The sequence below is a fragment of the Plectropomus leopardus genome, chromosome 20 (genome assembly GCF_026936395.1).
Source record: "Plectropomus leopardus strain MGB_pleo_1.0 chromosome 20, ASM2693639v1, whole genome shotgun sequence".
Classification (NCBI taxonomy): domain Eukaryota; kingdom Metazoa; phylum Chordata; class Actinopteri; order Perciformes; family Serranidae; genus Plectropomus; species Plectropomus leopardus.
This window is the reverse complement of record NC_142195.1, coordinates 14,894,475-14,920,446: the sequence shown is the minus strand read 5'-3', so window position 1 is coordinate 14,920,446 and position 25,972 is coordinate 14,894,475. Positions and strand designations below refer to the sequence as shown.

General features: G+C 38.8%; 1 protein-coding gene across 3 annotated transcripts in view; it reads right to left on the bottom strand.

Annotated features, from left to right (window-relative positions):
- unc5cb (unc-5 netrin receptor Cb) overlaps positions 1–25,972 on the bottom strand; it is a 177,977-nt gene that overhangs the window by 23,523 nt on the left and 128,482 nt on the right. For all 3 annotated transcript variants that reach the window (XM_088070682.1, XM_088070683.1, XM_088070686.1), the window contains 7 exons: positions 23,548–23,910; positions 19,569–19,656; positions 19,240–19,411; positions 15,312–15,545; positions 13,822–13,971; positions 13,566–13,730; positions 11,933–12,111 (listed from right to left, as the gene is read on the bottom strand). In XM_088070682.1, the coding sequence (XP_087926808.1) occupies positions 11,933–12,111; positions 13,566–13,730; positions 13,822–13,971; positions 15,312–15,545; positions 19,240–19,411; positions 19,569–19,656; positions 23,548–23,910 (1,351 nt within the window). The remainder of the gene's footprint in view (positions 1–11,932; positions 12,112–13,565; positions 13,731–13,821; positions 13,972–15,311; positions 15,546–19,239; positions 19,412–19,568; positions 19,657–23,547; positions 23,911–25,972) is intronic.

Below are 25,972 nucleotides of genomic sequence, written 5' to 3'. Positions count from 1 at the left end.
CATTTTTGGGACAAGTCAATTTTGAATTTTTTGCCTTACTATACTATGCGGTTTTTGGCCATTTTTCAACATGCTAGTTTATGACTTTTTGGCCTTTTTGAGCCCTTTTTCAACATGCTATGCTATGGCGCATGTCTGCAAGCTATAATAAGTGGTTTTCAGCCATTTTTGGGACAGGTCAAATTTTGAGATTTTTCGCCTTACTATACTATGCGGTTTTTGGCCATTTTTTCAACATGCTAGTTTATGACTTTTCAGTGTTTTTTGAGCCCTTTTTTCAACTTGCTATGCTATGGCGCGTGTCTACAAGCTATAATAAGTGGTTTTCAGCCATTTTTGGGACAGGTCAATTTTGAGATTTTTTGCCTTACTATACTATGCGGTTTTTGGCCATTTTTTCAACATGCTATTTTATGACTTTTTGGCCTTTTTTGAGCCCTTTTTTCAAGGTGCTATGCTATGGCGCGTGTCTGCAAGCTATAATAAGTGGTTTTCAGCCATTTTTGGGACAGGTCAAATTTTGAGATTTTTCGCCTTACTATACTATGCGGTTTTTGGCCATTTTTTCAACATGCTAGTTTATGACTTTTGGGCCTTTTTTGAGCCCTTTTTTCAACATGCTATGCTATGGCGCGTGTCTACAAGCCATAATAAGTGGTTTTCAGCCATTTTTGGGACAGGTCAATTTTGAGATTTTTGCCTTACTATACTATGCGGTTTTTGGCCATTTTTCAACATGCTAGTTTATGACTTTTTGGCCTTTTTTGAGCCCTTTTTCAACGTGCTATGCTATGGCGCATGTCTGCAAGCTATAATAAGTGGTTTTCAGCCATTTTTGGGACAGGTCAAATTTTGAGATTTTTTGCCTTACTATACTATGCGAATTTTTTTGGCCATTTTTTCAACATGCTAGTTTATGACTTTTTGGCCTTTTTTGAGCCCTTATTTCAACATGCTATGCAATGACGCGTGTCTACAAGCTATAATAAGTGGTTTTCAGCCATTTTTGGGACAGGTCAAATTTTGAGATTTTAGCCTTACTATACTATGCCGTTTTTGGCCATTTTTTTCAACATGCTATTTTATGACTTTTTGGCCTTTTTTGAGCCCTTATTTCAACATGCTATGCAATGACGCGTGTCTACAAGCTATAATAAGTGGTTTTCAGCCATTTTTGGGACAGGTCAAATTTTGAGATTTTTCGCCTTACTATACTATGCGGTTTTTGGCCATTTTTTCAACATGCTAGTTTATGACTTTTTGGCCTTTTTTGAGCCCTTTTTTCAACTTGCTATGCTATGGCGCATGTCTGCAAGCTATAATAAGTGGTTTTCAGCCATTTTTGGGACAGGTCAATTTTGAGATTTTTTGCCTTACTATACTATGCGGTTTTTGGCCATTTTTTCAACATGCTAGTTTATGACTTTTTGGCCTTTTTTGAGCCCTTTTTTCAACTTGCTATGCTATGGCGCGTGTCTGCAAGCTATAATAAGTGGTTTTCAGCCATTTTTGGGACAGGTCAAATTTTGAGATTTTTCGCCTTACTATACTATGCGGTTTTTGGCCATTTTTTCAACATGCTAGTTTATGACTTTTTGGCCTTTTTTGAGCCCTTTTTTCAACTTGCTATGCTATGGCGGCGTGTCTGCAAGCTATAATAAGTGGTTTTCAGCCATTTTTGGGACAGGTCAATTTTGAGATTTTTGCCTTACTATACTATGCGGTTTTTGGCCATTTTTCAACATGCTAGTTTATTACTTTTTCGCCTTTTTTGAGCCCTTTTTTCAACGTGCTATGCTATGGCGCGTGTCTGCAAGCTATAATAAGTGGTTTTCAGCCATTTTTGGGACAGGTCAAATTTTGAGATTTTTCGCCTTACTATACTATGCGGTTTTTGGCCATTTTTTCAACATGCTAGTTTATGACTTTTTGGCCTTTTTTGAGCCCTTATTTCAACATGCTATGCAATGACGCGTGTCTACAAGCTATAATAAGTGGTTTTCAGCCATTTTTGGGACAGGTCAAATTTTGAGATTTTTCGCCTTACTATACTATGCGGTTTTTGGCCATTTTTTCAACATGCTAGTTAATGACTTTTAAGTGGTTTTTTGGCCCTTTTTTCAACATGATATGCTATGGCGCGTGTCTGCAAGCTATAATAAGTGGTTTTCAGCCATTTTTGGGACAGGTCAAATTTTGAGATTTTTCGCCTTACTATACTATGCGGTTTTTGGCCATTTTTCAACATGCTAGTTTATGACTTTTTGGCCTTTTTGAGCCCTTATTTCAACTTGCTATGCTATGGCGCGTGTCTGCAAGCTATAATAAGTGGTTTTCAGCCATTTTGGGACAGGTCAATTTTGAGATTTTTCGCCTTACTATACTATGCGGTTTTTGGCCATTTTTTCAACATGCTAGTTTATGACTTTTAAGTGGTTTTTGGCCCTTTTTCAACATGATATGCTATGGCGGCGTGTCTACAAGCTATAATAAGTGGTTTTCAGCCATTTTGGGACAAGTCAATTTTGAGATTTTCGCCTTACTATACTATGCGGTTTTTGGCCATTTTTTCAACATGCTATTTTATGACTTTTTGGCCTTTTTTGAGCCCTTTTTTCAACTTGCTATGCTATGGCGCGTGTCTGCAAGCTATAATAAGTGGTTTTCAGCCATTTTTGGGACAGGTCAATTTTGAGATTTTTCGCCTTACTATACTATGCGGTTTTTGGCCATTTTTTCAACATGCTAGTTTATGACTTTTTGGCCTTTTTTGAGCCCTATTTTCAACATGCTATGCTATGGCGCGTGTCTACAAGCCATAATAAGTGGTTTTCAGCCATTTTTGGGACAGGTCAATTTTGAGATTTTTGCCTTACTATACTATGCGGTTTTTGGCCATTTTTTCAACATGCTAGTTTATGACTTTTTGGCCTTTTTTGAGCCCTTTTTCAACTTGCTATGCTATGGCGCGTGTCTACAAGCTATAATAAGTGGTTTTCAGCCATTTTTGGGACAGGTCAATTTTGAGATTTTTTGCCTTACTATACTATGCGGTTTTTGGCCATTTTTTCAACATGCTAGTTTATGACTTTTTGGCCTTTTTTGAGCCCTTTTTTCAACGTGCTATGCTATGGCGCATGTCTGCAAGCTATAATAAGTGGTTTTCAGCCATTTTTGGGACAGGTCAAATTTTGAGATTTTTCGCCTTACTATACTATGCGGTTTTTGGCCATTTTTTTCAACATGCTATTTTATGACTTTTTGGCCTTTTTTGAGCCCTTATTTCAACATGCTATGCAATGACGCGTGTCTACAAGCTATAATAAGTGGTTTTCAGCCATTTTTGGGACAGGTCAAATTTTGAGATTTTTCGCCTTACTATACTATGCGGTTTTTGGCCATTTTTTCAACATGCTAGTTTATGACTTTTAAGTGGTTTTTTGGCCCTTTTTTCAACTTGCTATGCTATGGCGCGTGTCTGCAAGCTATAATAAGTGGTTTTCAGCCATTTTTGGGACAGGTCAATTTTGAGATTTTTTGCCTTACTATACTATGCGGTTTTTGGCCATTTTTCAACATGCTAGTTTATGACTTTTTGGGCTTTTTTGAGCCCTTTTTTCAACTTGCTATGCTATGGCGCATGTCTGCAAGCTATAATAAGTGGTTTTCAGCCATTTTTGGGACAGGTCAAATTTTGAGATTTTTTGCCTTACTATACTATGCGTTTTTTGGCCATTTTTTCAACATGCTAGTTTATGACTTTTAAGTGGTTTTTTGGCCCTTTTTTCAACATGATATGCTATGGCGCGTGTCTACAAGCTATAATAAGTGGTTTTCAGCCATTTTTGGGACAAGTCAATTTTGAGATTTTTCGCCTTACTATACTATGCGGTTTTTGGCCATTTTTTCAACATGCTAGTTTATGACTTTTTGGCCTTTTTTGAGCCCTTTTTTCAACTTGCTATGCTATGGCGCGTGTCTGCAAGCTATAATAAGTGGTTTTCAGCCATTTTTGGGACAGGTCAAATTTTGAGATTTTTCGCCTTACTATACTATGCGGTTTTTGGCCATTTTTTCAACATGCTAGTTTATGACTTTTTGGCCTTTTTTGAGCCCTTTTTTCAACTTGCTATGCTATGGCGCGTGTCTACAAGCTATAATAAGTGGTTTTCAGCCATTTTTGGGACAGGTCAAATTTTGAGATTTTTCGCCTTACTATACTATGCGGTTTTTGGCCATTTTTTTCAACATGCTTTTTTATGTGTTTTTGGCCTTTTTGAGCCCTGTTTTCAACATGCTATGCTATGGCGTGTCTGCAAGCTATAATAAGTGGTTTTCAGCCATTTTTGGGACAGGTCAAATTTTGAGATTTTTCGCCTTACTATACTATGCGGTTTTTGGCCATTTTTTCAACATGCTAGTTTATGACTTTTTGGCCTTTTTTGAGCCCTTTTTTCAACTTGCTATGCTATGGCGCATGTCTGCAAGCTATAATAAGTGGTTTTCAGCCATTTTTGGGACAGGTCAAATTTTGAGATTTTTCGCCTTACTATACTATGCGGTTTTTGGCCATTTTTTCAACATGCTAGTTTATGACTTTTTGGCCTTTTTTGAGCCCTTTTTTCAACATGCTATGCTATGGCGCGTGTCTGCAAGCTATAATAAGTGGTTTTCAGCCATTTTTGGGACAGGTCAAATTTTGAGATTTTTCGCCTTACTATACTATGCGGTTTTTGGCCATTTTTTCAACATGCTAGTTTATGACTTTTTGGCCTTTTTTGAGCCCTTTTTTCAACTTGCTATGCTATGGCGCGTGTCTGCAAGCTATAATAAGTGGTTTTCAGCCATTTTTGGGACAGGTCAAATTTTGAGATTTTTCGCCTTACTATACTATGCGGTTTTTGGCCATTTTTTTCAACTTGCTATTTTATGACTTTTTGGCCTTTTTTGAGCCCTTTTTTCAACTTGCTATGCTATGGCGCGTGTCTGCAAGCTATAATAAGTGGTTTTCAGCCATTTTTGGGACAGGTCAAATTTTGAGATTTTTAGCCTTACTATACTATGCGGTTTTGGCCATTTTTTCAACATGCTAGTTTATGACTTTTAAGTGGTTTTTTGGCCCTTTTTTCAACTTGCTATGCTATGGCGCGTGTCTACAAGCTATAATAAGTGGTTTTCAGCCATTTTTGGGACAGGTCAATTTTGAGATTTTTTGCCTTACTATACTATGCGGTTTTTGGCCATTTTTTCAACATGCTAGTTTATGACTTTTTAGCCTTTTTTGAGCCCTTTTTTCAACTTGCTATGCTATGGCGCGTGTCTGCAAGCTATAATAAGTGGTTTTCAGCCATTTTTGGGACAGGTCAAATTTTGAGATTTTTCGCCTTACTATACTATGCGGTTTTTGGCCATTTTTTCAACATGCTAGTTTATGACTTTTAGGCATTTTTTGCCCTTCTTTTCAACGTGCTATGCTATGACGTGTGTCTACAAGCTATAATAAGTGGTTTTCAGCCATTTTTGGGACAGGTCAAATTTTGAGATTTTTCGCCTTACTATACTATGCGGTTTTTGGCCATTTTTTCAACATGCTAGTTTATGACTTTTTGTGCCTTTTTGGCCATTTTTTCAACGTGCTATGCTATGGCGCATGTCTGCAAGCTATAATAAGTGGTTTTCAGCCATTTTGGGACAGGTCAAATTTTGAGATTTTTAGCCTTACTATACTATGCGGTTTTTGGCCATTTTTCAACATGCTAGTTTATGACTTTTTGGCCTTTTTGAGCCCTTATTTCAACATGCTATGCTATGGCGTGTATACAAGCTATAATAAGTGGTTTTCAGCCATTTTTGGGACAGGTCAAATTTTGAGATTTTTCGCCTTACTATACTATGCGGTTTTTGGCCATTTTTTCAACATGCTAGTTTATGACTTTTAAGTCGTTTTTTGGCCCCTTTTTAACATGCTATGCTATGGCGCGTGTCTACAAGCTATAATAAGTGGTTTTCAGCCATTTTTGGGACAAGTCAATTTTGAGATTTTTCGCCTTACTATACTATGCGAATTTTTGGCCATTTTTTCAACATGCTAGTTTATGACTTTTTGGCCTTTTTTGAGCCCTTTTTTCAACGTGCTATGCTATGACGCGTGTCTACAAGCTATAAGAAGTGGTTTTCAGCCATTTTTGGGACAGGTCAAATTTTGAGATTTTTCGCCTTACTATACTATGCGGTTTTTGGCCATTTTTTTCAACATGCTAGTTTATGACTTTTAAGTGGTTTTTTGGCCCTTTTTTCAACGTGCTATGCTATGGCGCGTGTCTGCAAGCTATAATAAGTGGTTTTCAGCCATTTTTGGGACAAGTCAATTTTGAGATTTTTCGCCTTACTATACTATGCGGTTTTTGGCCATTTTTTCAACATGCTAGTTTATGACTTTTTGGCCTTTTTTGAGCCCTGTTTTCAACTTGCTATGCTATGGCGCGTGTCTGCAAGCTATAATAAGTGGTTTTCAGCCATTTTTGGGACAGGTCAAATTTTGAGATTTTTCGCCTTACTATACTATGCGGTTTTTGGCCATTTTTTCAACATGCTAGTTTATGACTTTTAAATAGTTTTTTGGCCCTTTTTTCAACATGCTATGCTATGGCACGTGTCTGCAAGCTATAATAAGTGGTTTTCAGCCATTTTTGGGACAGGTCAATTTTGAGATTTTTCGCCTTACTATACTATGCGGTTTTTGGCCATTTTTTCAACATGCTAGTTTATGACTTTTTGGCCTTTTTTGAGCCCTTTTTTCAACTTGCTATGCTATGGCGCGTGTCTGCAAGCTATAATAAGTGGTTTTCAGCCATTTTTGGGACAGGTCAAATTTTGAGATTTTTCGCCTTACTATACTATGCGGTTTTTGGCCATTTTTTCAACATGCTAGTTTATGACTTTTAAGTGGTTTTTTGGCCCTTTTTTCAACGTGCTATGCTATGACGTGTGTCTACAAGCTATAATAAGTGGTTTTCAGCCATTTTTGGGACAGGTCAAATTTTGGGAATTTTAGCCTTACTATACTATGCGGTTTTTGGCGCTTTTTTCCAACATGCTAGTTTATGACTTTTAAGTGTTTTTTTGGCCATTTTTTCAACGTGCTATGCTATGGCGCATGTCTGCAAGCTATAATAAGTGGTTTTTAGCCATTTTTGGGACTGGTCAAATTTTGAGATTTTTCGCCTTACTATACTATGCGGTTTTTGGCCATTTTTTCAACATGCTAGTTTATGACTTTTTGGCCTTTTTTGAGCCCTTATTTCAACATGCTATGCTATGACGCGTGTATATAAGCTATAATAATTGGTTTTCAGCCATTTTTGGGACAGGTCAAATTTTGAGATTTTTCGCCTTACTATACTATGCGGTTTTTGGCCATTTTTTCAACATGCTAGTTTATGACTTTTAAGTGGTTTTTTGGCCCTTTTTTCAACATGCTATGCTATGGCGCGTGTCTACAAGCTATAATAAGTGGTTTTCAGCCATTTTTGGGACAAGTCAATTTTGAGATTTTTCGCCTTACTATACTATGCGGTTTTTGGCCATTTTTTCAACATGCTAGTTTATGACTTTTTGGCCTTTTTTGAGCCCTTTTTTCAACGTGCTATGCTATGACGCGTGTCTACAAGCTATAAGAAGTGGTTTTCAGCCATTTTTGGGACAGGTCAAATTTTGAGATTTTTCGCCTTACTATACTATGCGGTTTTTGGCCATTTTTTCAACATGCTAGTTTATGACTTTTAAGTGGTTTTTTGGCCCTTTTTTGAACATGCTATGCTATGGCGCGTGTCTGCAAGCTATAATAAGTGGTTTTCAGCCATTTTTGGGACAAGTCAATTTTGAGATTTTTCGCCTTACTATACTATGCGGTTTTTGGCCATTTTTTCAACATGCTAGTTTATGACTTTTTGGCCTTTTTTGAGCCCTGTTTTCAACTTGCTATGCTATGGCGCGTGTCTGCAAGCTATAATAAGTGGTTTTCAGCCATTTTTGGGACAGGTCAAATTTTGAGATTTTTCGCCTTACTATACTATGCGGTTTTTGGCCATTTTTTCAACATGCTAGTTTATGACTTTTAAATAGTTTTTTGGCCCTTTTTTTCAACGTGCTATGCTTTGGCACGTGTCTGCAAGCTATAATAGGTGGTTTTCAGCCATTTTGGGACAGGTCAATTTTGAGATTTTTCGCCTTACCATACTATGCGGTTTTTGGCCATTTTTTCAACATGCTAGTTTATGACTTTTTGGCCTTTTTTGAGCCCTTTTTTCAACTTGCTATGCTATGGCACGTGTCTGCAAGCTATAATAAGTGGTTTTCAGCCATTTTTGGGACAGGTCAAAATTTGAGATTTTTCGCCTTACTATACTATGCGGTTTTTGGCCATTTTTTCAACATGCTAGTTTATGACTTTTAAGTCGTTTTTTGGCCCTTTTTTCAACGTGCTATGCTATGGCGCATGTCTGCAAGCTATAATAAGTGGTTTTCAGCCATTTTTGGGACAGGTCAAATTTTGAGATTTTTCGCCTTACTATACTATGCGAATTTTTGGCCATTTTTTCAACATGCTAGTTTATGACTTTTTGGCCTTTTTTGAGCCCTTATTTCAACGTAGTATGCTATGGCACGTGCCTACAAGCCATAATAAATGGTTTTCAGCCATTTTTGGGACAGGTCAAATTTTGAGATTTTTCGCCTTACTATACTATGCGGTTTTTGGCCATTTTTTCAACATGCTAGTTTATGACTTTTAAATAGTTTTTTGACCCTTTTTCAACATGCTATGCTATGGCGCATGTCTGCAAGCTATGATAAGTGGTTTTCAGCCATTTTTGGGACAGGTCAAATTTTGAGATTTTTCGCCTTACTATACTATGCGAATTTTTGGCCATTTTTTCAACATGCTAGTTTATGACTTTTGGGCCTTTTTTGAGCCCTTTTTTCAACATGCTATGCTATGGCGCGTGTCTACAAGCCATAATAAGTGGTTTTCAGCCATTTTTGGGACAAGTCAATTTTGAGATTTTTCGCCTTACTATACTATGCGGTTTTTGGCCATTTTTTCAACATGCTAGTTTATGACTTTCAGGTCGTTTTTTTGGCCCTTTTTTCAACGTACTATGCTATGGCGTGTGTCTACAAGCCATAATAAATGGTTTTCAGCCATTTTTGGGACAGGTCAAATTTTGGGATTTTTAGCCTTACTATACTATGCGAATTTTTGGCCATTTTTTCAACATGCTAGTTTATGACTTTTTGGCCTTTTTTGAGCCCTTTTTTCAACTTGCTATGCTATGACGCGTGTCTACAAGCTATAATAAGTGTTTTTCAGACATTTTTGGGACAGGTCAAATTTTGAGATTTTTCGTCTTACTATACTATGCGGTTTTTGGCCATTTTTTCAACATGCTAGTTTATGACTTTTAAGTGGTTTTTTGGCCCTTTTTTCAACGTGCTATGCTATGGCGTGTGTCTGCAAGCTATAATAAGTGGTTTTCAGCCATTTTTGGGACAGGTCAAATTTTGAGATTTTTCGCCTTACTATACTATGCGGTTTTTGGCCATTTTTTCAACATGCTAGTTTATGACTTTTAGGTATTTTTTGCCCTTCTTTTCAACGTGCTATGCTATGACGTGTGTCTACAAGCTATAATAAGTGGTTTTCAGCCATTTTTGGGACAGGTCAAATTTTGGGAATTTTAGCCTTACTATACTATGCGGTTTTTGGCGCTTTTTTCCAACATGCTAGTTTATGACTTTTAAGTCGTTTTTTGGCCCTTTTTTCAACATGCTATGCTATGGCGCATGTCTGCAAGCTATAATAAGTGGTTTTCAGCCATTTTTGGGACAGGTCAAATTTTGAGATTTTTCGCCTTACTATACTATGCGGTTTTTGGCCATTTTTTCAACATGCTAGTTTATGACTTTTTGGCCTTTTTTGAGCCCTTATTTCAACATGCTATGCTATGACGCGTGTATATAAGCTATAATAATTGGTTTTCAGCCATTTTTGGGACAGGTCAAATTTTGAGATTTTTCGCCTTACTATACTATGCGGTTTTTGGCCATTTTTTCAACATGCTAGTTTATGACCTTTAAGTGTTTTTTTGGCCCTTTTTTCAACGTGCTATGCTATGGCGCGTGTCTGCAAGCTATAATAAGTGGTTTTCAGCCATTTTTGGGACAGGTCAAATTTTGAGATTTTTCGCCTTACTATACTATGCGGTTTTTGGCCATTTTTTTCAACATGCTAGTTTATGACTTTTTGGCCCTTTTTGAGCCCTGTTTTCAACTTGCTATGCTATGGCGCGTGTCTGCAAGCTATAATAAGTGGTTTTCAGCCATTTTTGGGATAGGTCAAATTTTGAGATTTTTCGCCTTACTATACTATGCGGTTTTTGGCCATTTTTTCAACATGCTAGTTTATGACTTTTAAGTGGTTTTTTGGCCCTTTTTTCAACATGATATGCTATGGCGCGTGTCTGCAAGCTATAATAAGTGGTTTTCAGCCATTTTTGGGACAGGTCAAATTTTGAGATTTTTCGCCTTACTATCTATGCGGTTTTTGGCAATTTTTTCAACATGCTAGTTTATGACTTTTAAGTCGTTTTTTTGGCCTATTTTCAACTTGCTATGATATGACGCATCTTCACAAGCTATATTAAGTGGTTTTCAGCCATTTTTGAGGCAGGTCAAAAATTTTTTGGCCATTTTCTCGACATACTGGTTTATGACTTTTTGGCCTTATTCAGGCCCTTTTTTCAACATGCTATGCTATGGCCCGTCTTTACGAGCTATAATAAGTGGGTATGTTATGCCATGACGTTTTGGTGACATTTTTGTTGACATACAATACAATGATGTTTTGGTGACATTTCTGCTGACATACTATACTATGATGTTTTGGTGTCACTTTCGATGACATACTATATTATGATTTTCTTTTTTTATCATGCATGACTTTTTAAAGATTTGCCATTACACATTAAACATACTGTACTATGTCACTTTCAAAGACAAGACAAGCACAATGAAAAAATAAATGAAATTAATACATATAAGAAAAAAGTGAGGAGAATATCTAAAAAACCGGTGATTACATACAAGAATCTTTTTCAGTCGACAAATACATTAAAATTTCTTTCTGTGTATTTATGTTGCAAAGGATATTTGAATATCTTAATATATTTTTTTCACACAGGTGTCGCCCTTTTTTAAAATATTCAAAATAAACAACTATAAATATCTTGATTTTTATGTTAGAAAAGTAAATTTACTAGCTCTTTGTTTACACTACTTTTCAGTATGTATGATCACTTTAAATGAGAGGCTGGTTCAAGTTTCTTCCTAATACTATCTTTCCTTCATGCCACACTCTGTCAGTGGTCTCGTCAATCTGCAGCTGCTGTATATGATAAGGCCACCCTGCCGAGCTGGGACCTTATAAATGGACACACACTGTATCTCCATCACACACACACACACAAGACTATCAAAGACACATGGGGGGTGTTTTGAAAATAGAAGCATCATTCTATCTTTGTCTCTCTTTCTCTCTCTCTCTCTCTCTGTCTGTCTCAGTTCAGCCCAGCTCAATTAATCCCAATTCAGCAGATTATTAAAATGAGTCACATTCCCGCAGAAAAAAATCAAATAAAAACAGAAAAGCTACCTACAGGTTTAGTATCCACTAAAAAAAAACTGCAATAGTGAGATCGTCTATATTAATTTCTAAAACAAGTTCTTTTATGGCATCTGTTTCATTTTCCCTTAAAAAATAAGCTAAGTCTTATCACAGCCTGGTCCTGCGGCCAAATTGTTACAACTAAGGGCCTAAATCTGAGTCACTGTCTCTCTCCTGTTCTCTCTCAGACAGCCGTGTTTTTCTACCTACCTGTCAAGGTTGAGTTTGTGGGCCAGCATCCTCCAATCATTTCCCCTGGTCTGTGGTGCATCCAGACTGCCACACAATTTCTGTCGGATGGAGACAGGGATACGAAAAGCATTGGGCCCCACCAGTGTAGTGATGTTACTGGCAGGGTCAAGCAGAGACGTGTCAATACTCTGGGAATCCTGCAAAGAGAGAAACACAGACTGTAGCAGTGTGGTAGTTTTTCCAGCATGGACATAATTTAACAACATTCCCACCAAACGAAGCATGATATAGCTCAAATTGATTTGTAGCACAGAAAATTTCTGTTTCTAGGTCGCATAAAACTATTCATTTTATTGCTATCCATTCATTGATGCAAGCTGAGTGATTTTCAAATATATCACATCTAGAGGATTAAGTGCTGGAGGTCTGGCTACAGAAACCAGAGCAAGACCCAGAGACAAATTAACCAAGGCCAGGCAGGGACACAGCTCTGCACTGCATGTACAGTAATTCATCTCATTACTAAGCACAAAGCTTGAGTGCTTCACCATCCCTCAAGCTCTATCCTCTTGGCCAGATGGCCTTTGTGAAACAAGTGCAGCACGACTAGAGGGTGATTATTTCCCCTCTGCTCTGCACTGGCCTGTCATTGGAAGGACCATATGAAGGCTGTAGGGTCGAGTTTTCCTGTCTTCTACCCTGTCAGTCTTTGTGAATATTGCAAAAAGAGGAACATGGGAAAGAGGAAATTCATTCAAATATCTCTCAACGGAGAGAGACAAGGACCGCAATATGGTGATGGAAATGCATGATTAATGAGATATTCAGGTGACAAGAAGGTTCAAACTCTCATTAATCGTTTTTGTGATGCATTGCTTATGTCTAAACAAGGAGAATCACTCTTTTAAAGGGACAGTTCACCCCAAAATCTAAAATACATAGTTTTCCTCTTACCTGTAGTGCTATTCATTAATTTTGATTGTTTTGGTGTGAGTTGGCAAGTGTTAGAAATATCAGCTGTGGAAATCTCTGCCCTCTCTCCAATATAATGGAACGAGATGACACTCTGTGGTGCTCAAAGCTCCAAAATAATATATTTTTAGATCTCAACAGCAATGTCTATTTCAAGGAATCATTATCCGCTCACTCAAGGTAATCCACAGACCTTGTTGTGAGCAGTTTTATGTAAAAACCTTTTTTTTTTTTCTACCAAACGATACCAGCCAACCGTATCACTACGCAGAGGAAAGCCTGATATTTCAGCTTGCACCACTGAGCAAACTAACATAACTGTGTAGGTGAGGAGGACACCATCAATGTTTCTTCATCTCACGCTTTCACAAGCACAAGCCTTTCGTCCATGATGCATGCTTTTTTTGTGGGTTCATGCAGTTTGCTTGATTAGTTTTTTGAATGTTTTTTTCAAGCTCCACAAGCTGAGTGCCATCTAGTTCCATTACATTCGAGAGAAGGCAGACAACTCTGCAGCCAAGATCTCCAACACTCAGAAACTTGCAGAAAGACCAAACTGATTGATAAATAGCACTACAGGTAAGAGGACATACATGTACTTTTGATTTAGGGGGGAAAAAATCCCATTTACTTGTTACAAATAAAATGCAAGAGCTTAGGCTACATTTATTGACCCTACCTCTGACAGTGTAGTGTCCAGCTGAAAAATCTGTCCCTCTCCCTCCACTTGGCGCACACATATCTTACAGGCCAGGTCCACAGTGCTGGAAGAGAATCGCTCCAGGGTAAAACAGCAGTGGAGGTTCCTTTGTGAACCGCTCCACACCTGCTGAAAGGAAAGCTCCTGCAGAGAAGTAAAAAAGGTTGAAAAAATTCACTGTGCTGTCATGTGACAATGCTTGTCTTCTTTGTGAAAGGATGCATGACTAGTTTACCTGGTACTTGGCTAGTAGTTTGCTCTTCCACAATGTGTGGGGGACATCATGGATGGAAAGTCTCAGGTTGTGGGTGCTGTCTTTAAAGTTAAGAGTCTTTGGTTCATCCAACAACTTCCCACCCATTTGCTTCTCCATCTGTAGGACTTCCTACATTAGCAAGCACACACATGTTAAAGAAAGAATTACGATTTTCTTATGTGCAGGTTCATATCCATAGTCTAGTCTTTGAATCCGACACCTACACTATATTGAAATAATTTTCACTGCTTTACTTTAATTTCAGACAATGACTTTCAATGGGTAACCGAAGCTGTAATATCACCGTCTTCAAAGCCAGACTCCATTGAGAAAAACACTGATTTAACATTGCTAAAAACACAAAGCTGCTAGTCTACCACTGTTTGTGTTATTGTGTGACTTTAGTGTTTTAAATGGTTAGTTTGGATTCATCAAAGTCACACAATAACACAAACAAACTAACTGATTGATGAAGCGGCACCTGAGTTCAGCAAGCTAAAATTCCTGTTTTTCTCAATGGAGTCAGGTGGCCTTAACGAGAGCATAGATGGATAACTGAGGCCATTAACAGTGACCCCGTTTAAAGAAAGGTATGACCATGAAAGTTATAGCATAAACTTAATCTGACATTGATTTTTTTTTTTTTTTAAAGGTACGACTTTTTGTAGGTGGCCAAAATACATGTAGTTGCTGACCCCCATCTTCAAGACTACATTGCTTAGCTTCAGTGCCGGACTCCAGCCTGCTTCTCCCAACTGGGGCCATGCTGGCTGCCATCTACTGCATCTAATACACTGACCATGGATAAATTTACATAACCCCACTTAAACAAAAAAAAAATCTCTTTATATGAATCTCCACAAACTGACCTTAAAACAATTTTGTCTTCTTTTGTGCTGCAGTAAACTTTTGTTATTTGCTACAGCAGTTTCTTGCAAATTCTAAATGAAATATTTTATAGTATATTCATCACTTTCCCTCTGGGCTTCATGAATCTAAATCTGGACCTGCCATCTGAAACCAACTTCAATGTCCTTGCAGCGGGATCACTATCACTTCTCATTACCCATTCCCAAACTTAATAACCGTGTTTAATATCCCTGCTCAGTATAATAATCCTTCCTTATCTTGCCTCTATGTAGGTAGATAGAGGTATTAAACAGAGGGAGACAACAGTAGAGTAGAGGGATAAAGGTGGCTTATTTTTCGTTGGTGCAGCAGCTACATCTTTCAAGGAGCGGCAACGCTTCCTCGTCTCCCCTTATTGTGACACACCAACACAAAGATTTCACATTCAGCCTCCCACAGCTCATCTGCCGGCTTTGCCTACACACACGCATTAACAATTCAGTCAAAATGACACACTCACAAACATCATTAATGCTTACAAACACATTTAATTTCTGCTACATAACCTTTCGCAAACAGACATAAAATGAATGGATACACACAAACTGCTGTGTATTTACCTTGAGTGCATCCTGTGTGTCGTCCAGGCAATAGACTCTGATGTGATACTCCATGGCGGGGCAGGTGACAGGGCCGAAGATGGCTAGTTTGAGGCGCTTTGTGGTTGCAGCACTGAGAGATTGGCCCACTAGGCAGGAGGTACCCAGTGTCTCTGTCAGGATGTGGCAGGACTCATCATCCATTTGGATATAGCATGGCGTAGTGAAGTTTTCTTCTCCTACCACCACCACATCCTACATGTGGACAGGAAGAAAGAAAATGTGACAAAGGTGTGGGCATTAACAAGCTAAAAAAACCCAGAAATAGTCATGGGTTTCATAATTGTGTGGTGGACATGTGGTCTGTGGTTGGAAGTAATACCATTATATAGAAGGAAGAGATGGTAACAAAAGAAGAATTGCTAATGTGGTCACTCCGGCTCTATAGCCTCGAAATATTCTCATTTGTTGGCAAGTATAGCCAATGATAGCCGATTAAAAAGTTTACTGATGCCTTTTTGTTTTTTTTTTAAAAAAAAAAAACAGCATGCACAACATGCTCCTCTACATCTAATCACATCTTTTTTTATTTCTAGAAATTGGACTATCCAATCAGTTTTTGAGAAGTAAATATATGTTTATTCAGTTTTTGTTTACTTGCATGTCATACATTTTTGTTGTCAAATTGTAAATTGCTTAGTTGGAAGCAGAGGTGAGAATAACTGGCTGTCTAGTTTCAGGTTGAATTTATTCATTACATTTTTTACGGAACATTTAAATTCAAACTGAACTGAATTTAAATGTAAATTTAAGGGAGAAAGGACAGTCAAAGTTCATGACCTTTTCACATCAGCTTATTCCCAAAAATGTTACACTCAGCAAGTATGAATTACTTATGTCCAACGCCCTGCCTTTGTGTGTGTGATGTATTACAAAATTGAGTATCCCGATCATTTATAGTTGACCCCTGTAATATCGCTAATGCCAGGACATATTTCTATTTCATTAGGACCGTCTGGTCGGAGGAAGCTTTCGCCCTCTCTTGATCTCTCCTGATCTTGCTTCCTCTCTCTGTCTTTCTCGCTCTAATCCAAACACTCCTGTGAGCAGCACATTGGCATTAATTCAGCCTATTATGAGAGACAGAAGAGGAATTACAGTATTTTATTGTGAGCTAGGCCGTTTAACAGCAGTATTATGGCTGATCATTAGACTCTTTAACTGCTCCTGGGGGTTGGCATTGGGGCTCCTTATTGGGGGATAATTAGAGCACACAGTGGAAAAGTAGGCTTTCGCTACTTACGTATGTGTGCAGGCACAAACAATGCAACATGTAAACACACACATATTCACACAGCACAATTTATTCACAAATTTTTGACTGCATTCATCAGCGGAGGGTTTTTTTTCCCCTTAGAGGCGTGGGAGGATAAATCTTTGTAGGAGAGTTACTGAAGCAGAAAGTCCCACATGTTCCTCATTATATGACCTGCTGTCTTCATCAGCATCAACACCGTGTTCCCTCAGTGACACTGTACATGTGCGTGTGTGTGTGTGTGTGTGTGTGTGTGTGTGTGTGTGTGTGTGTGTGGTTTGACAAGGAAGAGGTGTGGCATCCCTGGCAGTGATTATTCTTACTAGGTGGTTTTATATATATATATATATATATATATATATATATGTATATATCCTATTTCTGCTGCAGTGATGAATACACATTTTGACAGAGCCTGTCATATAAAGCAATATTTCATACGTGCCACATGGAGGCTAGTCTCAGTGGGAAGACAAGCTCATATAAAAGAAGCTGCCATCGCCTTGGATATTACCATCTGCATTTGTGACAGGTCAGAGATGTAATCAATAGCAAGCGTGTAATCACCGGGGGGTGCATGTCCCCTTCAATAAGTGAAATATGGATCTTTGAAAACCTCAGCATTTGTATTAACCAGACACATCTTCAGATCCTCCAAAAGCAGAAATAAAGTTTGTTCCCCTTAATATTTACAGTTAAAAGTGACTCTATATTGCAGAGAATGTGTAGCATTCACTACACTCCTGCTTCAAGCTAGAGGACTATTTTTTAAATTTTTTTTATTCATGTAGTAATTTAAACTTAATTTGATTTTTTTCCCTTTTCAATTTTATCTGTTTGAGGTGTAAATAATTAGGCTAATCTAAACCAACCTTTTATTGTCTCACTTTGTTGGTCCAGTTCCCCCATTGGTCTTATGCTGCGCTGTTTGTTTCCATGTTGGAAATGGTTGTCTTAATTTATATTGCAATATACATTTGTCACTTGTTCTGTGTTATGTATCTCTATGTCACTTGCAAAAAAACAAAACAAAAATACCTCTTTTTCAAGGAGGACTTCCCTAGACAACAGCAAAAGAAAGCCGCTGTGAGGTAATTTGGATATAAACCTGAGTCAGACTGACCGGTGAGACAATTTGTTGTTTCCACATTGCCTCAGACTGTCAGCATACACACACACACACACACGCACAGTCTCCCCTCAATGTCGTCCTTGATCAATAGTTATTTCCTCCTTAAAAATACTCAGTTTACACTGAGCTTTATTGGCTGCCCCAAAGTAATTTATCAATGTCACAAAGGCATGTGGGGCCAGTCTGGCAGTTTTTCTCTGCTCCATAAGTCATATCATCACATCAGCAGCGCAGATTGTGCAAAAACGTCCTAGAAGTGATGTTATTCAAGCCACTTCTCAATAATCAGCTGACAGAGGGCAACAAATTACACATAGGATATTGCTAAATAGTTGGATTTTCAATACGTGATTGGCCTGTGCAGTAACGCACCACAGACTTTGAACTCGTGTTTTAACATTTTCCTAAATACCCTTTCCAAGAGCAGTGCCCTCTTTGAATTCATACCTTATTAATTTAGACCATGAGCCCACATGAAATAAAATCAAAATTCTTCAGAAAATGAAAAATTTTGTGTTCTGTACTGCCTTCCTACTGCTTTTCATTCCACTTGTGTTAGACCCTGCCGCTACACAAATGATCATGGCTCCCTTTTATATTTTGAGCACCTTCTACTTTAAAAAGGTCTCAGCACAATCCTTCCTGTGAGAGTTCGTTAAGCACAAGGAAAGCTTACCCAGAAATGCTCCCTTGGCAGGTAAGAAAAAGATGCTAATAACTGCCTACAACATGGTCCGTCATATTATCATCTGACATGTACTCCTGATAGAGAATTTGGGGAGAGAGATGAAAATGGACCGTTTGTTTTGTTGTGAGGGTGGAAGCATTGCTCTATAAATGATACTCTGTGTGTGTGTGTGTGTGTGTGTGTGTGTGTGTGTGTGGAAGGGAAGCAGAGAGGGGATAAGCAGAACACATTTACACTGCTGCCCTCAACAACCCAACTTATCATCATCAGCACTGTTAATGATGGAGCCTCCAGGCACAAGGCTTCCAAAAACACAAACGCAGCACACACACACACACGCAGACACGCACGCACACACACACACACACACACGGCATGCCCAAACAAAAATAGTCATTCATAAAGGTACGTGAAAGCAGGCCGGGGAAAAAACAGTCCCTGCCCGTTCACTGCTATCAGAGGTTTACTATTTCAGCACCTGGTTGCAACAGCAGCTCGCTCTGAGTGCTGAGCTGCACAAACAAAGTCAGGAAAGTTGATCCCCTTCACCTCCTCCATGCTATCTATCGTCCCATGACATTTAATCATTTTGTTTTTCCCCATACCCTTCCCCTTCGCTCTTTGCTGAGTCAAATTTCTAACCAACCAAATGCAATGTGGATTATTTAATGAATAAATCACATCTGAGTCACAATCAATCTTATTATGTGGCAAACACATCATTCTAATACTTAACATGACTGCCAAAAGCACACTTTCAACCTTGGACCATGTTGACAGACATCTGCCGCACAGTTTTCATTCCATATCTCACCTCCCAGTGATTCTGCTGTGACTGGCTCTTGAGCTGGATCAGCCAATCTTGTTGGCCGTCAAACACGGCACAGTGGTGCATGGTGATGATGACTGGCCGAGTCAACAAGGCCCCGGGGGGGCCACAGCTCACCACAGGGCTCAGCACTGTTTGGCCATCATCCACCGAGGGCCTGGAGGTTCACAGACAATAACACACATACAAACACACGCAAACACTGTTTAGTGGCAATGTGACAGAAGTCTTGGTGTATGTGTGACATGGCAGAGCTGACAGGGGTAAACACAGCTCTGGGGCAGTGATGTGGCGGCCAGTGCTGCGTACTATACCTCATGTTGTCCTTCCTCTGAACCGTCACATACATCTCATACACTCTGCCTTGGGGAATGGCCCCTGCTGGAATAAGCAGACTCACCCCTGGGGAGCACAAAACCAGACAGACACACAAACAGGCAGATATAAGAGTGGTGAGCTATCAGGTAGACCAGATGAGTCTCTGCAACTATTGGGTTTGTCAGTGCATGTCATGATTGTGTTTCGTAAGTTTCTTTTGTTAAGTATTAAGTCAGAGAACAGTGGAGACATCAGGCCATCATAAAAACTAAAAAAAAGTATTTGAATTACATGTATATTCAAATGGTGAATTGTAGGCTATTTAAGCTACAGTTACTAACTTCTATAAAAAATAACTTTTTTTCATATTTGTTGTAATTTTCATCATATCCTGACAGCAGTACACAAGACAGATAATCAGTGAAAAAAATGGTTCTCTTCCTCCTCCTTGTGCTCCTAATGGCATTTATAAGAATCCACTGTGCCTAAAACAACCAATCAGAGCCAAGAAGTGTAAAGCAGCTGTCAATCATATCAATCACTGCACGAGAAATGTCAAACTAAGCAATGCTGATCAAATTTGTATCAAGATTATGTTACTGCATTGCTTATTTCTTGCCTTTAAATGTTTTTTTAGTAACACATTTTAGTGTACTGTTTGGCTGCTAAATGAGAAAGTTTGCTCTGGCTGGTGGGTAGTGCTTGGTTTTAGCACGACTGTCTCTAATTTTACAGCTAAACAGTAAACCAAAATACATTTCTGAAAACATTTAAAGTGAGATACAGGCAATGCAGTAACACAATCTCCATTCATAATGAGTACCCCAGCAATGAGCCCTGAAACCTGGACATCCATTACCATTTTATAGCATCCCAAGTTCCCTTGTCTCAAAGTCAATGGGTGTTTTGAATGTTTTTTTGGTTAGAAGCCTTAGATAAGATCTGTTGTTAAAACTAGCTTTAAGACTTTCACGGTTTGTTGTACAGCATAAAATACATCAGTAAATACCCCACTCACAAACTTTGGTGCTTTTATGTGTCTTGGAAAAGACGATTGCTAGAAGGTGGCTAGATGAGACTACATAATGCAATCATACCAAACCATGCCGAACACAGTTTTAAAGTCTTAGAGCGGTGGCAACACGACCATAGTGCAGTTCTTTTTAGCCTAGCAATATCTTTTTACTTCTAGTGATTGTATTTAGGCTTTAAAAATCCTGAGAGTGGTGCTCATATTTGAACAAAATGTGTATCACAAACATTTGTTTACCACAGAGAATATTTTCTGCAATGATCCAAAGTCCAATAGGAAAATCCCATAGACTTTTGACAAGGGAACCAGGGCAATGTTAACTTTCAGTTTGGCCTAGAAAAAAATGTCATCCCTGAGGCACTCTAATTGATAAGAGCTGTCTAGACTCCTCGGCTCTGATTGCTTTTTTTTTGTTCATGTGTGGTGAATTCTTACTAGTGCCACTAAAAGCACTAGGAGGAGACATTTCTGTCACGTGTACCTCCGTTAGGATATAGAGAAAGTTTCATTAGATATGACACACACTTCATAACAGTTACCAACTACGGCTTAAATAGTCTTCCACATACAAAATGTACATATCTTAATGTATTGCTGTGGCAGGAAAGAGCAGAAAAAGTCTCAGTGAAACGTGATAATTATTTTTGTAAGAGAAGTATAGTAATAATCGCAATTCCCCTCAGACCCACATATAAAAACTATGGCACTTTATTGCCTTCTCCTATGGCATCAGGAAATGGTGTGACATTTCATTTCTAAAATCAATGATCTCTTTTCTCTTCATAGCATTTTCATATTGCTGCAGACAGCATGATTTAAATTTTTCCATCTCAGATTGATTTGATATGATGTCCTGTCCGATGTGTTTTTTAAGGACCCTACCCCCCACATTCCCTAATGCACACATATACAGAAACACACACAAACACACACAAACACACACTCTCTCTCTCTCTCTCTCTCTTTCTCTCTCTCCCTCTCTGTCTCTCTCTCTGGAGGGGTTTCTCAGATAGCTCATTGATTTCCCATGTCCTTGTACTGAACTTTTCAAAAGGTGACAGACAGCTTCTCTTGCTAGCTAGCACAGCAATCACAACTCTGCCACAGGGACGTCTCGCACACTGCCATTCTCCCTCACAGCAAAGCTTCAAAGAGATAGGGAAATGCATTTTTAAGATGCAAAATACCAAACAGCCACACGGACGATGCCACAAAATATTTCATTACCCAGACACACGAACAGATCAAATAACAAATGTGCTCTCCTTTCCCACTGCCTATGTAACATGATGAGGTGGCTGAACACAACTAGCAGCTCAGGACATTTTACAGGAATCAAAACGAAAAGAGGAAAACTTAAGAAACTTGAGAAGTCGGTGTATCCTTTAATGTCCCTGCTAGTTTGTCTGTGCCTGTCAACATGCATCCGCGGCATGTTACAAACAGCCCACATGTGTTTGAAGTGAGGACAGCATGGTTAATGTAAGCTGCCTGAAACAGTATACCTCTACATCAGTACCTCCAGTGCTTACACCTTAGGTATCCATCAACCCTTGTCATACTGTGAGCTGTCAACACACTGATAGGTCGCATATGGTTTAGCATATTATTTCAGGGTCACATCTGTGTGTGTAAAGGTCCTCCTGGTAAAGTTGGTGAGGCACAGAATAGGCAGCTCACATCTCAAACATCTGGAAAACAATTTATACTGTTCTTCAGGCCAGGTTGGTGAGCATTTTCAAAAACTCATTTTCGGAGTTTGTGATAAGATTGATATTACTCTCACACCTCTGGAAACAAGGGAAACAGTTAGTCTGACAAAATCCGCCAACCAGCACCTGGAGAGTTCACTCATTAACAAAGGTGGGGACTTGAGTCTCAGACTTGGACTTGAATCAGACTCACAAACTTGATTACTTTAGACTTGACTTGAAAAATTAAAAAAAAAAAAAGACCTGCAATTTGGTGATGAATTTAACACCAGTGATTCGTGACCTCACTTGGGCACGAGCATTTTGACTTGAAAATACTTGATACCTTTCTCCAAACCCAAAGAGTATGTTTTCTTCAAAGTTTGTCACAAATAAATTCATTTCCCATCATTTATAAAATCAACAAATATTAAATATGAAAAAAAGACTCAGTGTTAACAAAAATTGAATTGCACTAAGCGAAATGTGGGGGTCGAGTTTTGTAATTATTACATTATAACTCTGTGGTTAAAATGGCATTACATATGGTGGAGAGTGCATTATGACTTGCTTATGTTATATCTTGTTTGTTTACTCCATTTAAAAAGTGCCATGCTGGTTCTTGGCTAAGTGCAGTGACTTCCTGCAATCTTGTGGCACCATGAGGTTGCGTGGCAGAGACTTCAGATTACTATGCCCTACCAAGGATGGTTTGGAGTTTCACGTGTCCATTTCGGGAATCTTTAAGAAAAACAGTTTAGAATGTCATCACTGTCATCACCTATTAGGAATGAATAAAGAGCACAGAGGGAAGAGCTGATGGATGATCTATTTTCCAGGTCAGGCTGTGGAGAGTTAATCCTTTCAGTATGCAAATATGTGCACACGCACACATATTCATGTTCTCACATGCACACACACACACACACACACAAATGGAGTTACTTTCGCTAAACGCTGATGACAGCTCACAAAGCACCTGAAAAGAGAGCCACTGGGTAGATGAAAACATGCAGCTCCAATCAAAACAGACAAAAGACAGCTAATGAGTTTTAGGATGAATTTGCTGGAACTTGCAGAGCCCTCTTTCGAGAATGAGAGCTAATTTATTCTCCTCTTAGACTATGTTTATTTCTGGATATTTTGAAATACGCAGCAGATTTTGCCTGGTTAAACATCTGAACATGTACTGAATCACAGATCAAAATACAAACATTTGTAAACATTTCCTCTCATTTTTTGTTGTAGTACCTGAGTTGGGCACAATAAGGTGTCCCCCCTGGGAGCTGAAGGAGCCCAGTGCAGTGCAGGATGGATCCCTGGTGCGGAGCAACGTCTGGGTCTGTGTGCGCCGGCCCATCGTGCTGTCACTGTTGTCCAGGAGGCAGTGCGGTAGCTTCGGTGACAGTTTTGAGGAAAATTCCCCTCCCAGGTCATCCTGTGGAGTCACTAAGCCTGAGGAGTTGTACACTTTAATCTTCAGGTTGGGGAGAGGGTCCAACAGAGGGGAATTGGTCATAGGGATTTTGTCAGCCACATCATGGAGGGCATAGACAGGGCCTCGGTACATGGCGGCCGCTGAAGTCAGGTCAGGGGGTGCTGTTAGGAGATCAGCTGGAAAAGAAAAGAAAATGACATCAGTCAGGCTGCATAAATGTCTTAAGGGAAGTTTTGCGGTCGTCATATACTCTTTCCAACTGTGAAAATTGGTGAGAAACTAACTCCAAACCAAAATAGCCATGAGGTAATGAAGTGTTGGCAGCAATCAGCATGACTGCTGCCTGGCTTTACTCATTTGTTTTTCGCTCATTAGGGAAGTCCACTTCACCACCAAGAAACATTACTCAGTCAGAGAAGTTATAGGCGCAGCTGTGATTCATGAGTAACAGATGGCATCACTAACGCTCAGTTTACCCAGTAGGTACAAGGATGAATGTTCAATAGCTGGGCTGAGTGGGTGGAGCGATGGCAGTGGGAGCCGTCCAGCTTCTCAGCTACCTCCGACCCCTCTCTGTTATCAAACATTACCAAGTTTCTACATGATACAGATGTCACCGTGCGTCACAAAAGTTGTTCAAATTAGATGAGAGATGGACGAAATAGTGATTTCTTATCATAACCATGTTCTTGGTGCCAGTATGAGAAGTTCAGTAATACATAATTTTACTGGATAATAAGTTGCACTATTGAAGTATTTTATTTATGTCTAAAGATATGGCTCAACATCGTATTATATTGATGGATAGGAGATTAGATTCTGTCTAAAATTTTGGATGATATTTGATGATAATATCATAAGTGTTGTTTTTTTTCCTGGTGTTATAGGCTACATTAGAGTAAAGTGATATATTTTTCTGGACTAATCTTACTCATGGTTATCAAAAATCTTTGTAATTTGTAATTTGTGAAAGCACGAAACATGACAATATCAATATCAAGTGAATATAATACTGTGATATCTGATTTTCTCCATATCACCCAGCTTTAAATAGACCTACGGTTATATTACTTCGCTGACAGTCAGTCAGTAAAGTCGGGTTTTGATTTCTTTATCTGTCATCATCAGTTCCTGTCTTCACCCTCATTATTTTAAAATTATTCTTAAACATACCTTTTTAAGATTAGTTTTTGGGGCTTTTGCCTTTATTGATTAAAGAGATTAAGCATGAAAGGCAGAGAGAGAAGGGATATCATGCAGCAAAGGGCTGGATATTGTAGTCAAACCCACTGCAGTGAGGACCCAGCCTTTGTACATGGGGGGCCCGCTCTACCAGATGAGCTACTGGGCACCCCTGAAACATTTACTGAAAGAGAAATCAGATGAAGTTTGAGACTTGGACACAATAACAATCAATATCCAACCTAGACTAATCACTTAAGATTATCTAATTGTTTGGTTCAGGTAAACAAGCTTATGTAATTATGTCCTTTAACATAATGGTCTTTGCGTCCATCTCACTGCCACTTGTCCTCACCTCACCAGTCTTCCTTTTAAGTTGTGCGTCACCAGCCCAAATCTAATTAGCGTTTATTATGCGACATGCCAACTGGCCTTATTATGCCTTAATGAAGGGGCATAGTTTGGACTCCCATCACAACGACAAGCATTTTAATAGTTTCATCAGCTCGCCCGCACAAACACCCTGTCTGTGTTTCTCTCACAGGCTTCCTGCAGTCAAAAGGGCACATTTACATTCAAATCATCACCAACACACATGTGCTGGCCGAGCAGCTGAGTCAAACGTATGGAGCATGCAGCACGGAGTATCATCAGTTAAACATGATGAAGCAGAGTTTTGTTTTCATGCAGCACAAACCTGGAATAAACTCTAAGATCATGCAAGACAAGCCCTGACAGACCACTTGTAGGTAAAAGTTAAAACATATGTTTTTTTAAAAACGTAAATCATTCAGTAGTTATTTTCTACCTCTAAAATCTTTTATTTAAAATATATCTTATTATATATCTTTATCCTTTATTGTGTTTTATATTTTATTGCTCTGGAAAGCACTTCGCATTGCCCTGTTATATGAAATGTGCTATACAAATAAAGCTGCCTTACCTTGCCTATCAACAGCTGTCAAGTACAAAAGCTAAGATCAAACAGTCAGATTTGTTGCCTTGTTTACTAGTGCTTCTATTAGATATTTACTGATTTAAATCATAACTCTGTTA